Source organism: Rutilus rutilus (assembly GCF_951802725.1).
Source record: "Rutilus rutilus genome assembly, chromosome: 3".
Lineage (NCBI taxonomy): Eukaryota > Metazoa > Chordata > Actinopteri > Cypriniformes > Leuciscidae > Rutilus > Rutilus rutilus.
Window position 1 is genome coordinate 2,381,922 of NC_140211.1, and position 17,372 is coordinate 2,399,293.

Here is a 17,372-nt window from a genome sequence, read left to right on the forward strand (position 1 = left end):
TTACCTCATATTTTTTTTTGTGTCAGTTTCAACTTCTGTCCTAATGACATAAAAACAAAATGATAACTTAGTATGTCATAATTAGGCAATAAAGTCCTAATCAGGACTTCATAATTAATAGATTAAAAATAAAACAAAAGTACGACATAAAAAAGTCAAAATCGTGAGGTAGTTTAAATAAAAAAATGTGAAATTATGACTTAATGACGTCAATTTCAACTTTTTATGAAGTCAAAATTATGACAAAGTTGAAATTATGATAGTAAATAGAAATTATGACATTAAAAAGTAGAAATTATGACTTCATTAATAATTCATTGCCACAAATCTGACAAAAAGTTGAAATTATGGCATAATTTTACATCAGTCATAATTTTGACTTTTTTTCATTTTAACTTTCCCTCATAATTTGTGTGTCAGTTTCAACTTATGTCCTAATGACATAAAAACTCGAAATTATAACTTAGTCTGTCATAATTTTGACTTTTAATGTCATAATTAGGAAATAAATTAAAATGATGACGGTCATTGTCCCAATTCTGACACAAAGTTGGAATTATAACATGTCAAAGTCATAATTTTGACTTTTTAATTTCTATTTTACTTTATAATCTTTTACTTTTTTTATGTCATAACTAGGCCATGCATTGAAATTATGACAGTCATAATTAAGACAAAAAAAAAAAAAAAAAATGATTTGATTAAAATGTCATTTATTTACTAAAAAACACGACATGCTGGCCTCGCCCGTAGTGTAAAACTGGCATCACTAGTTGTGCTAACTCGAAATTCAGAAAGGAATTCATATTTTTTTTTAAATGTATGCTTTAATGAAAGGAATTTATCCTGTTCGACACGCCTTACAAACGCCTTTGATTCGTTGGACCTCGAGGGCGTGGTCACCTGACGAGTCCTTCCTGACGCCAAGACTTGGCTCATGAATATTAATGAGGTTATAAGACTGTCTGATTGGGTAACCGGTGAAGAAACTTTCGCTTCAGGCGATAGAAGTAAATAAAGCGTGTTGAGTCGCGAACGTGTTTTGAAATGAATTTAAAGAAAGCATTTTCGAACGATACACGACAATGCGTTCAAAGACCAAGTCATAAACATAACACAAGTTCACCAGCTTGCAATGCTAATGATATTTCTCCTCTTTCAACTTCCCCATAAAGAATAGAAGTGTCATGACAAATAACCACACTCAACAAAACACGCGTAACCGCAACCAAACACAAAACTCGCTAAACCGCAACCAAACAAACTCGTACCTTTACAATGATCGAGACTGTCTTCTCTTCCAAAAGAAAACTAAAGGACACAAAACTCCGGAGTTTTCAAAGTTCTAACACATTTAAAAGGGTCCGTTTATTCGAAGATGTTCAAAAACAAGCACGTAAAAATCTGCCAGGTCTTGAATACGAAAAGTACTGAAAGCATGAAACAAAAAAAACAACAACTTAAAACAGTGTGTTCAAGTCCTGAGGGGAGAAGAAAGTCTTTTTTCCTGAAGTCCACCGTCTCTTCCTCGAAAAAGCACATGATCACGGGGCGTGTTTGTAGAAAAATAGTGATTTTCCACTCGAACTTGACTTTGCTTTGATTTCACTGCTCAGCCAGGTTGCATGTAAAGTGTTAACTGTTGCATAACTGATAAAGTAATGCACACACAGAGCTATATTTGAAATCACCTTTATTTACATCATATCTTCATTGCAAGACATGAAGGAACTTTTTTATTGCTGGTAATAATACCAGTTGTGCAAAACACAATTTTACTTTAAAATGCACTGCATCCAAAGCATACAATCTCAATTACTGTACATAAAAACATCTTTAAGTTGTCTGTGGGCTTCATTTTCACCATAATGATTTTGAACAAAAACTGGATTTTAAACACAAACTCTGGCCACAGCAGAACAGTTAAATATGAAAGATGATTATTGTGACTACATGCAGAAATACTACAGACAACATTTGTGTTTAGGTTATGTAGTCCAGCAAAGCATGATGGGAACAGTTGTTCAAATGGGAAAAATATCAGGCTTACTTTTTCTGGACTCTTTAATATTTGTTTAATATTAATAATTAATATTTGTGCATAGGATGCTCGTGTGGAAGTTTATTTTCCACCAGTTTTTTTAAACGATTAAAAAGGTAGTTGCAACCTATTTTTTACACTCTATAGTTGCAACTCACAATTCTGAGTTTGTATCTCACATTCAAAAAACAGAATTGCGAGATGTAAAATTAGAATTCGAAGAAAAAAAGTCTGTATTGTGACAAATTCGGTATTACGAGATAAAAAAAAAAAAATGTTATTCCATGGCAGAAAAAAAACAAAAACACAATTGCAAGATTTAAACTCAGAATTTTAAGAAAGTCGGAATTGCTTGTTTACAATTTTTATTTTTTTATTCCGTTGCGGAAACAAGCTCCCGCATGCTTGCACTCATTTGCATGCTGAATATATTTATTGTTTCATCAGGAGACATTCATTCCCAAGAGAAAAACAAATTTCAATCCCACGTAAGATTCGTTTACACTGAATGCGATTTGCAGCCGCACTTCATTTATTTTTATTGAGAGTTGGTGATTTCCAGCTCCTTGAGGAGAATTTAATTTTATGCAAATGAGCAGCGAAGCAAAGCAGCCAATGGGCCTTCAGATGTTCCCAGAGGCATCGAGTAGTTGAGCTTCACCTCCTTCATGTCTTGCAATTGCGAGATATAAACTTGCAATTCTAAGAAGAAAAGTCTGAAGTGCGAGAATTTTTTTTTTTAATTGTGAGATAAAGTCGCAATTACTTTTTTTTTTTTATGACAGAAAAAAACAAAAAAACAATTGCAAGATGAATACTGTTTTGTAGTCTGCATTGTCACAAATTCGGTATTATGAGAATTTTTTTTCTAATTGTGAATAAAAATCAATTAAAAAAAAGTATTTTTTATTCCGAGAAACTGGGAATTTCTTGTTTATAACTTGCAATTTTGAGAAGAAAAGTTTAAATTGTGAGAAAAAAATTCCAAGCCAGAAAAAAAACTGAATTGCGAGACGTAAACAAAAAGATATAAAAAAAAGTCGGAATTGCTCGTTTATGTTGGTGATTTCCAGCTCCTTGAGGAGAGTTTAATTTTATGCAAATGAGCAGCGAAGCAGCCAATGGGCCTTCAGATGTTCCCAGTGGCATCGAGCAGCAGCTCTCGGATGGAGTTGAGCTCCACTAAACCCTCCTGCAGATGTTTAGCCAGGCTTCGCACTTCAGCCGTCACCTCCTTCTTACAACCTTTCTTCACCTCCTTCATGTCTTTAGTGAAGTACTTGTCCATTCCCGAATGCAGACTGGCTAGCTTGGCCAGAGTATTGTTAGTTATCTCTTCCGCTCGCTCGACCGGGTCAGTAACGAGGCTGATGGTTTGCAGCGCCCGTCGCACTTCCCAGTCGCCGGTGTAGTAGTTGTTGCGTCGCAACAGCGGTTGAGCGCGCAGTCGACCGAGACCTTCAATGATGAACCGTAAACAGCGCTGCATTTCCACCAGCTGCGCCTCGTAGTCCTGAACGATTACCTCGATCTTCTTACGGTCCTGCGTGAGGATGGAGCAAAAACAACATTAGACCGTTTTATCAAGTCTTTTAGTAAAATTGTACAAATGTCCTTCTTCAGCTCGTGCTTTCTGCTGTAAAATCTGCACTGATTTTATCATGTAAAACATGCTAGAAAACAAGAAAACGTGCTAGCAATGTGCTAAATCATGCTAGCAGCATGTTAAACATGCTAGCAATGTACTAATAAATGCTAGAAACGTTAAAATTGTTAAATCATGCTATCAAAATGTTTTAAACATGCTAGCAATGAATTAATTAATGCTAGCATTGTGTTAAATCATGCAAGCAAACTGTTTAAACAGGCTAGTAATGTGTTAAATCATCCTAGAAATATGTTAACACATGTCAGAATGTGCTAAATCGTTATAGGAACATGTGAAATAATACTAGTAAAGTGCTAATTCAAGCAGGAAACATATCTGCAAAGTCCTAAATCATGCTAAAACATGCTAGCAATGTGCTAAATTATGCTAGCAGCATGTTAAACATGCTAGCAATGTGCTAATTCAAGCTAAAAATGTTAGCATTGTGTTAAATCATGCTAGCAATATACTAAACCATGTCAGCAATGTGCTAATTCAAGCAAGAAACATACCTGAAAAATGCCAAATCATGCTAGCAAAATGCTAAAACATGTCAGCCAATCTGATAAATCATTCTAAAACATGTTAGCAACTTGATAAAACATGTTATCAATGTGCTAGAGAATGTTAATAACATTCTATTGACAAGTAAAATCTGCAAACTTCAAGCTTTTCAAAGACAAAGGCTTTGTCAAGCCAACATCCAAGTTAGCCATCAAACTTTACTCATCTAGTACATGTTAGCGAGGCTTGATCTAAAGATCAGCGGAGCCAATTTTATTAAAGAGTCGACGTAAATAGTTCAAAATGACAGAAAATGTGTTTGTTTGTAATCATCTAACAGCTGAATATGATACTGAGCGTGAACGTACATGCATGTTGTTGATATTGTCTGAAATGGAGGCTGAAGCCGCCGTGATGCCGCCCGCCGTAGCGACGCCCAGTCCGATGGCCGAGATGATGATGGAAGCGCCGAACGTGACCGGAGCCAGCGCCAGTCCCGCGATGGCCGCAGCTCCACCGACGGCCGTGGTCGTTCCCCCCGTGATGCTGGCGATCTTAGTGCGATGGTGGAAGTTGCTGAGGTCGTCGGCGATGCCGTATAAGATCAGCACGTGCTGGTAGAGAAGCTCGGCTCGCTCCATGAAGAGCTTCAGGTACACGCGCAGACCGCGATGGACCTTATCGGCCACCGCTTTAAACGATCTGACAGGAGAGAAAGAGGACAGAATATGTGTGACACTTAAAAGAGACAAAAACCAAGACAAACAGCGGGACTTTAGGATTTTATCAATGACGAGTTGATTGATTGATTGATTGAACACTGCAAAAAGTCTGTTTTCCAGCTAAGTATCTAAATGTTCTGAAATCAAGAAGAATAAACTCCCCAGTGGGGTTAGAGAAATAAATACATTTTCATTTGAAATTTTTTTTGTACCCCATTGGGAGATACACTATAGTACCAAAAGTTGTGAGTCTGTCTTTACATGCACATGAACTTTGATGACTTTCCTGATCAGTAGGGTTTAAAGGGATGGTTCGGAGTAAAATCAACCTTGGGTCCTTTGCACCATGACCTCGAGCCAAACACCCTGCAGAAGCCTTTTTTCCCTTGGTTGAACATTATTAAAGTTAGAGCTTATTTAGAGATATCAGCCAAATGTCTTACCCAAGGTAACCCCACTAATAATGCCCAGAATGGCACCAAACTTGGCAGAGAGCGATGCATAAGGATGTAGTGTAACGACGCCCAGTTCCAGGAATGCACTAATATTTTGTTGGTAGTACTAGTTTGCAACAATTATTAGTTAACACTAAGTTGTTAAAGGGACTATGTGTAGCTTTGTAGGTATTTTATTATCTAAAATCAATATTTTTATTAATAAATAAGCCCTCAATGGTGTACAAATACCTATGCCAATGATCAGACTAATCCTCGTAAACGAAGAATTTATTATCTTTATATACATGGGACGGGTAGGTCCACGGAGGCTTCCACGTAGTTCCGCCATCTTGAAAAACTATAATAGCAGAGAGGGACAAAAAGTACTAGGCCAACGCGTTTCCACAACGCGTTTTCGTTCAGAGCCAGCGTCACGTGACTGAAGCCAGCAGAAGCGGAGGAGCAGAACAGTGAGAGGTGCTTGTCACTGTTTAAAAGGATGCACTGCAAAGTTATTTATACACCGTTCATTCATACATATGCTGAGTCATATGATGAGTCCTCGTCGGCGAAAAAGTCCAAAATAGACCGTAAAAGGAAACGTGACCGGAGATTACAAAAACAAGGGTTAATGTCGGGATAGCTAATGCAGGAGAAAGCTTTCAAAAGAGACCCTGAAGTTTCCTGCTTTCTTCTCGACAGGTAAGTCAATGTTACGGTCTTAATTACAAGCTTTTTTTTCATTGCTTGGTTGTGTACTTTATTATATAGACAGTAGAACATTTATAGTTAAAAGTTAAACAGGCTCTTTGATGAATAGCAGCTATTGAGTAAAGTAACGTTAGAGAAGGCTCTGATGATGATGATATCTAACAATGCACGTACTTCAAAAAATATAACGAGTAAAGAAGGCATTACTTCTAATTACCATAGTTAATGTTTTTCACAGTCAGTAATTTATACTGTAACATTCTTTTTTTCGTTGTTTCAAGTTTCAGTTTGTTTTAAATAACAAACCTGTTCACCCGAAGAAAAACTCGAAGTGCTATTATAAGACATCCTGTCATAGCTTTTTAGTACATAACGGCTACCGTAGATGCAACACGCATTTGAAAAAGTGAGGCGCTGGAGAGCATTATTCGTTTGAATGCAAAATACAATTTCACCACTAGATGGGAGAAATTCCTACACACAGTCCCTTTAACACTTCGGAAAAAATAATAATTCGTCGTTACACTACATCCTTATGCACTGCTTTCTGTCAGGACTTTTATGTGCTTTTCTCAACTCACTGAAGTGACGTCGACGTCCGGGTTAGCGGTAGCATTAGCCGTCAGGCAAGTGTTATCTAAATAAACTCTTAAAAAAAAAAAAAAACATTTTAATAAAAAAATACTTACAAACCTCGAATTATGAGTACAGAACCTATTTGTACTACTGTAGAAGTTTGGGACCATTCTGGGCATTATTAGTGGAGTAATTTACCAGATACATCATAGGATCCGTTAGCGCCTGCACTAAGCCATCCGGCTGATATCTCTAAATAAGCTCTAACTTTAATAATGTTCAACCAAGGGGAAAAAAATGGAGTTGCCACCCTTTGCAGAAATAACAGCTTCAACCCTTCTGGGAAGGTTTCCACAAGGTTTAGGAGTGAGTTTATGGGAGTTTTGCCTATTCTTCCAGAAGCGCATGTGTGAGGTCCGGCACTGATGTTGGACGAGAAGCTCGCAGTCTCGGCTCTAACTCATCCCAAAGCTGTTCTCTCGGGTTGAGGTCAGGACTCCAGTCCAGTTCCTCCACCCTAAACTCTTCAGCCATGTCTTTATGTTCCTGCTTTGAGCACTGGTGCGCAGTCATGCTGGAACAGGAATATCCCCAAACTGTTCCCATAAAGTTTGGAGCATGAAATTGTCCAAAATGTCTTGGTATGCTGAAGTATTAAGAGTTTTTTTTCACTGGAACTAAGGGGCCAAGCCCTGAAGAACAGCCCCACACCATCACCCCCCCTCCACCAAACAACCCCGCACCATAACCCCCCCTCCACCAAACTCTGCACTTGGCACAATGCAGTCAGGCAAGTCCCGCAAGTACAATGAAGCTCTCTACACACTGTTCTTGAGCTAATCTGAAGACCACACGAAGTCTGTCATCTTATCTTATGACATTGTGAATCTTACATTGTCTCTTCCTCTTTAGAGCTGATCCTCTCGTTCGAAGGTAGTTCGTCCCAAACTGAAAAACACAGAGATTGAATGTGAAATGATTTCGATCTGATGAGCGGCGGGTGAATTAGTGAATTAATCTCGACTCACACTCGACTGTATTCCACCACTCCATCAGACTGTCAGTGTCCTGCCAATCAAACACACGATTATGACAAACAGACTTCAGAATCACATCAAGAGAAAGAGACAGACACACAAATACTGCCGTAAACATGCTAAAACATGCTAGCAATGCTACTAGCATGATCACTGACCCCTTCATCCTCCTCTTCCTCACGCTTCTGCTCTTCCTCTTGATCTATGTGTCGTTTAATGTCCATCTGAGCCGACATCCACTCAGCCTTACGGAGAGAGATGTGATGGAGAATGAGACGAAAATACCAGAGACAGAGATCAGATATGACAAATATAATCACACAGAAATATGTATCGTCCGCATTATGGGGCGATACATAGAGATACATATTATAAATAGAATTTAACGTGATGAATAAATAAAAAGCAGATCAGTAAACTTAAATCGCACTGACACAGAAAAACTATCATCATAAAATAAACACACAGAAACTCAAAGGGTCTTCATGGCAACCCGTCAAAATAAAAGTTCGGTTCAACTTGCAGAAATTGTGACAGAAATATATGAATGTTGTACAGTACAATTACATAAAAAAATATATAAATTATTATTCAAACTTACTTTTTTAATGGAATAATTAAACATTTTCTTCCATGTTTTAATTTTGACAGTAAAGCTGTGGTGTTAAATTAAACAAAAAAAAGTTTGTTTGATTTCATATGATTGAAAGGTCAATTAAATTAATGTTTTATGCCTTACGTAAATACACAATACAGATTTTCTGGAGGAAAAAAATAAAATAAACAATGATTTTTTTTTTTTTTATATATATAAATTGTTGTTTTTATGAATGCTTTTGATCATTAAAATGCAATTAAACCATTAAAATGCACAGCTTAAGCTTACAACAGAAAACCCAGAATTTGGTACAAAAATAAAACGGAATTTGAGGTAAAAAATAAAATGTATTTCATAGGGCCTTTGAAAAATAAGGTATAAGTTTAATGATTTCAATTAATTAGACATGCTTTTTGATTACAACATTTTTATTTACCATTAAATTGGAGTCAAAAAAAAAAAAAACCCGGGACCCTACTACTACTATATTGTTGCTAAATACCTTAGCAGCGTCAGACAGGTAATAATTTCCAGACGTGGCACCAGGAGATTCCAGAAAGTCTTCGGGAAAAGCATCCTGAAAAAGGCAGGATTTATACCAGATGAAGTGGTAGTGAAGGAGTTTATCGTACAGTAGATAGAGATGAAGGCACTCTAACCTCTGACCCTCTGCGATGCGTGTCCGTTTCTTTAGGTTTCTGTGGTTTATTGTCCTGTGTGAGAGGGACCGTCAGTGACAAACTCGTTTGCGTGAACAACATAAAAGCATGAGAGTGAAAAGATAACAGATACCGGTGTGTATTCCTCCCATCCGAAGTCCTCTTCCGGCTCCAGGTCTCCGGCCCTGAACAAATCTGCACCCTTTTGAGGGACCTCGTCCTCCTCCACGGCCTACGGATGTCACACGTCAGCGCTTTCAGGACAATACTAACATTTACATAGTGAGATGAGGAGAAAGAAGAGGCACCTTTGAGTCTCGGCGGGACAGTGGCGGCACTTTAAGAAGAGGAGGCTTCTTCATCTGCAGGAAGAGCGGGACATTTAACCAGGACAACCATCAAAATGTGGCATATTTTTGATTTCAACAGAACATGATTTTGACTTGTCACTCATTAAAGAAAAAAATGAATATAAATACAAGTGAAAAACATATAAATATAAACAAAAACATATAAATAAAAATAAATAAACATGAATAAATATAAATATTATGTACAAATATTATTTATATTTATACATATAAATACAAATTATAATTAAAATATAAATATAAGATATACATATTATATAAATAACATTTTTAATTTAACCAAATTAAGCTCCATCAACAGCATCAACTCCATTAACTAGTTAAAAAATGAATAAATAAATGTAAAAACAAAATATAATTATGAACATAAATAAAAACATATGAAAAATACATGTAACATGAACAATAATTGTAAGTACAATCAGCTTGGATGTTTAAGTCATTTAAACTTAAATTACATTAAACTGACTTAAAAAAAAAAATAGTTGAATCTTGTACTTTTAAAATAGTTGAAAAGTTAAAAATAAATGAAAAAACATTTGCTGTCATAACTTTTTTTTTATTGCAGTGTATAAATATAAATAAATATAATATTATATAAATATAAATATAATTTGTATTTATATTTATTTACTTGTATTTACTTGTGTTTTATATAGTTACCACTCTAGCACCACTAGTTTGAGACTAGAATAACCCGGCAACTTTCAGTGATTTGACGCACATTTACATAAATGATGTCTGTAATGCAGAAACAGAAGTTCATCCATACAGAAAAGTAAAACTAGTTTTCTGCTGTAAGAATGTTAACCACAAGTGAAACCACGTCTAAATCATCAAATCAGATCAGAGAATCTGACCTGGAGCGAGAACATTCCTTTGAAATAAGATCAAGTACACAAAAAAGAGAAACATGTGAAACATGGGGAAGCGAACAGACGAGCTCTCACCTCCTCGTGATCTTTAGTCGGCCTGATCTCTGGGTCTTCAATGCTCTAGAAAACACAAATGAACAGTGTGTGGAAGTCAGCTGCCCGTTTAAATGCTATTTATTGCTTTTGTAGATCATTTAATATTCCCAAAATTCCCCAAAATACACCAAAAACTATGCAAACTGAAGCCATGGTTATTATTGTCATCTAAAGCCATAAGAAACATTTTATAAGCTGAAGTAAAATAAACGTTGACTAAAAAGGAAATAAAATAAAATACTAGTTGAAATAAAATGTTTTTATATACTTTCTTGAACTTGAAAGTATTAAAATAACTAAAACTAAAACTGAAAAAAAAAAAAAAACTGCTTTATAGTATTTTAAAAACTGTATAAAACTATACGCATGTTTAATATATTATATAAAGAACGAATACAAATAACAAATGAAAGATGTAAAAATGTAATATAATAAGATAAGAGAACGAACCCAACGAATTTAAAATAATAATAAAAACTAGAATAATATGTTAATAATATAGCATGTATACTTTAAATAAAATAAATGCTAACTGATTATTTTAAAATATATAAAAAGATATTTATTTGATAAAAAAACTTGAATATTAACATGAATTCAAAAAACAAAACAGAAACAGACAAAACTGACAAAATGACAAACATTTTAACTAAAATGAAAATGGGAAATTTAAAATAAAATGTAATAAAATATTTGATTTTATTTAACTAGTTTTTTTTTCGTTTGACGAAGTTTAACTGGAAGTGCTGAAATAAAACGTTTGCTGATTTACCTTTGACTGTCTGCGGTGTAAACGGGGGGCTTTAAACTTCGCTGGTTTCTTCTGTACAAACAGATAAAAAATGAATAAAAGCAACTGAAAGCTTGACCGAGATCATGAGAGCGTGGTTTATACGTACGGGTCGACAGTCTGGCGTCTCCTGATGTTTCTCACTGAAGTCTGACGTCGTGAAGAGATCGGATGCCTGAAAACATCAAACTAAACCAGTGATGCTTCTGAATTAGTTCTGGTTTAAAAGTGAGTTTTGCTTCCTATCAATGCCCTACCTTTGAGTCCCATGAAGACGGACCCATAAACCCATTGGAATATGAACTCTGGAAGAAAAAACCCCAGTTCATATGAGCAATAATAACCTCACTAGACGTGACCAGAAACAGAGTATGGTTTAGTTTGAACCTTAAAATGGTTTGGTGAATAACTTCTGAGAGACGTGTCTTCAGTGTAAACGCTCATTCCCTTCAGCTCATCCATCCCGTCGGGATCCTAAAATCACAGTGTTAATAATAATCCCACACACACATCTGAGCTTTCCACAAACATCCGTACGACTCGGACAAACCTTGGGACGTGGATGAGGAGTGAAACCACAAGCTCCCCTCAGTTCCTCCTCGTTCTCCTGCAACACACCGTTATACATCAGTTCAATATCTTCTGCTGTGTAATATAACACTGATCTTAAAGTCGCCCTGTGGTGAAAATCCAGCTTTTAATGTTGTTTATGTGTCTGTGTGGTGTTTTTAATACGCTTTAAGACAAACCATGTGTAAGTTCATAAGTCGACACCATTGCTGAGTATTTCCTCCTTAAAACTGCAGTGAACCAAAGACATCGCTGGTGTTTCTGACGTCACAAATCAGATCAACGTGTGATCGTCAACCAGTGGATCTCTGAGCTGAGGAAGTGAGTGGAGGCGGGGCTCATTTGCATATTCATAGAACAGCGCATACTAAATGAGGCAAGGGTGTCGAGTTACATTCAAGATATTTTAAGGCATGAAGAAATTAAGGAAAAAACGTTTAAATATGTCACTTTGGTGATCAAAGAGTGGAGGCGGGGCTCATTTGCATATTCATCGAATATTCATCCTAAATGAGGCAAGGGTGTCGAGTTACATTCAAGATATTTTAAGGCATGGAGACATTTTTTTGTCGTTCGTCTGTAATTAAAATGTCTTAAAAAATGAATTATAAATAAAGAAATTAATGTAATAAAAAAAAACGTTTTTTACTAGTAAGAATTGTATTTCTGATATGTGAAATTGGCATTTCAACTAGTAAGAAATCAATTCTTGATATCAACAATTGATTTTGAATGGCAGCCTATGGTGACATTTCACTAGTGGAAATACAATTACAGATATAAAGAATTACAGTTTTTACTAGTTGCAATTCAAGTGTTGATATCAAGAATTAGCACTTTAACTAGTGAAAATGTAATTGTAGATCTCAAGAATTAGCATTGTTACAAGTGGAAATGTAGTTCCTGATATAAAAAATTGCCATTGTTTCTAGTAGAAATCTAATTCCTGATATCAAGAATTATAATTTTAACTAGTGAAAACTGAATTTTTGATATCAAGAATTAATATCCTGGAAATGAATAAAAGTTAAAACGGCTTGTCACAGTGAAAGGGCCTTTATGTTTGCACAGATGAAAACTGCTGAATTCAGCATCGGCATGACGAGATGCTTTAAAGAATGAACTGCACTGTTTATCGTTGTATAATGCATTACATTTATTAATATTGCATTAAAATACAGCATATACTGCACAGTACTCAGTAAATTCACTATAAAAAATGCTGAAAAATATGGATAAACCCAACTGTTGGGTTAAAAATATATTAAAAATGTTAACCCAACGGTCCATATTTGACCCAAACGTGGGTTGAAACGACCCAGCATATTTTAGAGTGAACAGAATTCTGTTCAGAAAATACCTTAAAATGTGGCGTTCCCTCCGTCGGCTCGTTATCAGCCTTGACAACCCAATGACAAACACAAAACTCTCATTAAAAACACATAATATAATCTAATGTAATATAAGCCATCAAAGAAAACAGACTTACCCTGGATAAACCGATAACAAACCCTCTTTGGGGAACAAACTTGACTTTGACCTTCTTTTTGTGTTTCTGATCAAATAAAATAAAAGAATAACAGTGACTAAAACAATGAAAATGAAAGACAGAACAGAAAGACGACGGATCTTTCTCTTCTACCTGTCCATCATCGATCCCCCCCGTGTTTCTCTCGTCATCAACCTCTGGAATCTACAACAGGAAATCATGTGTAACTCAAAGTCTATCAAGCCACCCTGAACACCCTAGCAACCGCATAGCAACACCTTGGCAACCAACCACTAGCTTATATCTGAGAGGCTGAATGGCCTAAAAACCTTCACACTTTGAGCTTTACGAACTGCTTTAAAGTTAAAACTACTTCGCTTTTCAAACTCACTCAAACTTTCTGACTCTGCGTTCTCAAGATAACAAAGTTTGCATTGCCAAGATATCAGTGTTCTAACAAAATAATGAAAAATAGAAATCTATAAAACTATCTCAACATATTTATAAAAAAAAATAAAAAAAAAAGTACAAAATTAATAAAACTTTAAATTAAATTTAAATGTTTTTTTAAATTTTTTTTTTAATGTTATTAAAACTGTTTTAGTATCTATCTCAAAGACACTGTGAATTAACACTGACATCTGCTGGACACAGACATGTACAGACAACGAAAATCTTTTTTTTTTTTTTAAGTCAAAACACATTGTTTCGGAAATAATATATTTTATTAAAACACTTTTTTGTAAATGTGCATTTTTTTATTTTTTATTTTTATTTTTGTGCTATTATGTTATTTTGTTTTTTATGTTGTATTTTTTATTTTTTTTACTTTTAAAATTAACATGACTTATATTATTTTATTTTATATATTTATTTAATTCTTTATTTTGTTGTTTGATGTTTTTATATCTTATTTTACATTTTTATTTTATTTTATATTATTTCTATTTTTTAAATATAAATTTTTTTATGTTATTTTATTTTTATATTTAATTTTTTATTTTATATTATTTTGGTAAATCCATTTTACAAATGGAAATGGATTTACCGGATGCTTGTCATGGAGATCCATCGGTGACTCCATCGCTGGAGGAGGACCGTGTGGAGACTTCAGACCAGCTGCAGAAGTGTCCTTCAGAAATCAGCAAAGATGAGATAAAGTTATGTAGATTTAACAGAACTGAACTCCTGAAACGCCTCCATCGTAGTCTTGAGTTTCTTCCGGGAACACGTCACAATATTCCTCATTATAATAATTCAGACGCAGAATAAAGGGGCGGGGCCTGGTTGAGTGAGTTAGTAGTGTGTTAAACTGGTGGTTATGGTAAGGGGCGGGACATTTCCCAAACACCCTCGACCAATCACAACACACTGCTCCAGCCGACCAATCAGAGCACAGTGTGCTTTTCAGAAGGAGGGGCTTCATAGAGACAGGAACTAAACATTATTAAAGTGTCCAAATATTCTGTTTAATTTAAGTCTCGAATGTCTAAATAATAGTTTTCCCTTTTATTTGTATTTGGAAAAAAAGCAATGCAAGATTAAAAAATATATAATATTTACTTAATAAGATAATTCATTATTTGCATATTCTTTGCTTTTTTAATAAATAATATAATTTAAATCATCATTTATGAATTATTTTATTAAATACTTTTAATTTTTAATGGATACATTTGTAATTGATTTGGTTTATGTCTTTAAAATCCAGGCTTTAAATCTAAAGTATCAGCTATATTTCACACACACACACACACACACACACACACACACACACACACACACACACACACACACACACACACACACACACACACACACACACACACACACACACACACATATGTGTATATAATATTTCTCATACCTTTGATGGTCGATGTGGCACAGGAGGCTTGAATTTCTGTGTTTGCTTCTGTAAAATAAACATAAGAAATGAATATAATAAAGATACGGTGGACACTGAGGTGAAATCGCAGCACAAAGACAGACGTGTGTGTCGTACCGGTTTGAAGTCCACATCTTCATCTTTCTTCGGTCCAAAAGCCCTGAGATCAGCAGTTTTTGACGAGGACGTTAAATCATCCTAATAAGACAATTCAGTGAGGTCAAAGGTCAAACGATACCCATATTTAACATAATAAATGTATTATTGATGTCCAGTGTAGCTCTAAACTAACCTGATAGTCTGCAGGGAATCCTTTAGCTGAAGCTTCAGTGTGTTTCGCCTGCAGGTGTAAAACAACAGCAGAAACACTGAAGATATGAGACCAATAAGATAAAAGAACACTGAAGATATGAGACCAATAAGATAAAAGAACACTGAAGATATGACACATTAAAGTAAAAAGGCTTGTTTTGGAGACAGACTGACCGTCTGCCAATAATTTCACAGCTGAAAGTGTATTTATGTATTTATTGTATTTACATGTATTTATTGACTGTTGTAGTGAATTTCAGTAAAACTCTTGTTAGTTTACTGTGGTAATCATCTATGCGGATCAATTCATGTATTTTAAATACCAGAAATGTCAGTGAAAGTGTTTAATGAAAATATAAACAGGCTTGTTATTACAAATATTAAAAAAAATTGTGTGAGAAATTGGAAATGAGCAGCCTTTCCTCTTATGGTTAAACACACAGTACAGGATCATTTGTTAAAAATAATATTGCAATGTATATTTTCTATTATTTAAATTAAAATGTGCAATACTACTACTACTACTACTACTACTACTAATATATATATATATTTTTATATATATATATAAATTATATTTATACATTTGTTATAATTAATTTAAATTATTTTATTATTTAAAAAGTAAAGAATATGGAGATCATTTATTATTGTATCAAGAAAATATTATATTCTTTTATATTTTGTTGCGAATAATGTTGGGGAACATTGCATGTACACTGTTTATTATTTATTTTATGAAGTATAAGCTTATAAATTATAAATTAATAAATTATCCGGTAACACTTTACTTGAAGGGGTGTGCATAAGACTGACATGACACCTTCATAATCATGACATGGCAGATGTCATAAATATGAAGGAGGTCTTATGCATGTTTATGACAACTGTCATTAAGTGTCATTCGCTCAATTATGACATTTTTTAATGCAAATATGACATTGTTTGAGATGTCTTTGTTATGACAACTTGACATAAACCAATACATCATAACCAGTCAGTGTCTTTGTCATGACAACTTGACATTACCAAGACAACATAAATTGTCATAAACATGACATAGCAGATGAATTATCAAACTTCAGAAACCACTTAGCTTTATGGGTTAACATAACATTAAACTGTCAGGTGGTTGGTTTTGACATTGGCTGTCATGAGGCCATTATAACTGTGTCATGAATGTTTTTCTTGACCTCAACTACAGTGGTACAAATTTAATTTGTCATTAAAATGTTATAATGGCTTCATGACAGCCAATGTCAAAACCAACCACATGACAGTTTAATGAAATGTTAACCCCTAAAGCCTAAGTGGTTTCTTAAGTTTGATAATTAATCTGCTATGTCATGTTTATGACATATTTATGACAGGTTGTGTTGTCTTACTAATGTCAAGTTGCCATAACAAAGAAATCTCACACAATGTCATATTTGCATTAAACATGTCATAATTGAGCGAATGACACTTAATGACAGTTGTCATAAACATGCATAAGACCTCCTTCATATTTTTGACATCTGTCATGTCATGATTATGATGGTGTCATGTCAGTCTTATGCACACCCCTTCAAGTAAAGTGTTACCAATTTATTAATTATCATTTTAAAGTCATACAAATGATTTTATTTATAATAAATTAATTTATTTGTAAAAAAGTATATATAATAAATGATTTTATTATTTAAAAAAGCAAAGATAATGATGATCATTAATTATTTTATTAAGTAAATATTATATTCTTTTAATCTTGTATTATGCAAAAACACAATGCTTGATCGCTACAGATGTCAGTAATGCAGTGCTTCACCTTCGAGCCTCTGCGGTGAGGGATGATCCTGGGCTTTGATGATTTCTTCTGTTGAGAGCAAAATGAATCTGCGCTGAAAGACATGAATCTGAAACGACTGAAACATGATTCAGAAATAAAGAGCTTCGTACTGATTTAAACTCGACGGCTTCGTTCTGTTCTGCGTCTTCATCCAGAGCAAAAAACTCATCCGTTCCGTCAACAACGAGCTGAACACACAACACACACATCATTAGAGTGA

The 17,372-nt window shown here is 34.6% G+C and overlaps 2 protein-coding genes across 3 annotated transcripts in view; both read right to left on the reverse strand.

The window, feature by feature from the left end:
• apold1b (apolipoprotein L domain containing 1b) overlaps positions 1-1,952 on the reverse strand; it is a 15,090-nt gene extending 13,138 nt beyond the window's left edge. For both annotated transcript variants that reach the window (XM_084405009.1, XM_084405008.1), the window contains exon 1: positions 1,272-1,952. The gene's annotated coding sequence lies outside the window, so the exon portion shown is untranslated. The remainder of the gene's footprint in view (positions 1-1,271) is intronic.
• Positions 1,953-2,001: 49 nt separating this feature from the next.
• LOC311288332 (uncharacterized protein) lies at positions 2,002-17,361 on the reverse strand (the record flags this gene model as incomplete). The annotated part of the gene is made up of 24 exons (XM_084405672.1): positions 2,002-3,584; positions 4,562-4,895; positions 7,533-7,587; positions 7,668-7,707; positions 7,835-7,921; positions 8,777-8,851; positions 8,934-8,987; positions 9,067-9,165; positions 9,242-9,295; positions 10,255-10,299; positions 11,048-11,098; positions 11,175-11,240; positions 11,323-11,370; positions 11,453-11,539; positions 11,616-11,672; positions 12,996-13,034; positions 13,125-13,190; positions 13,278-13,328; positions 14,173-14,256; positions 14,992-15,039; positions 15,130-15,210; positions 15,305-15,352; positions 17,132-17,179; positions 17,263-17,361. 24 exons carry the CDS (start codon positions 17,359-17,361, stop codon positions 3,171-3,173), a joined length of 2,130 nt encoding a protein of 709 aa, XP_084261798.1. The 3' UTR covers positions 2,002-3,170.
• Positions 17,362-17,372: the final 11 nt, after the last annotated feature.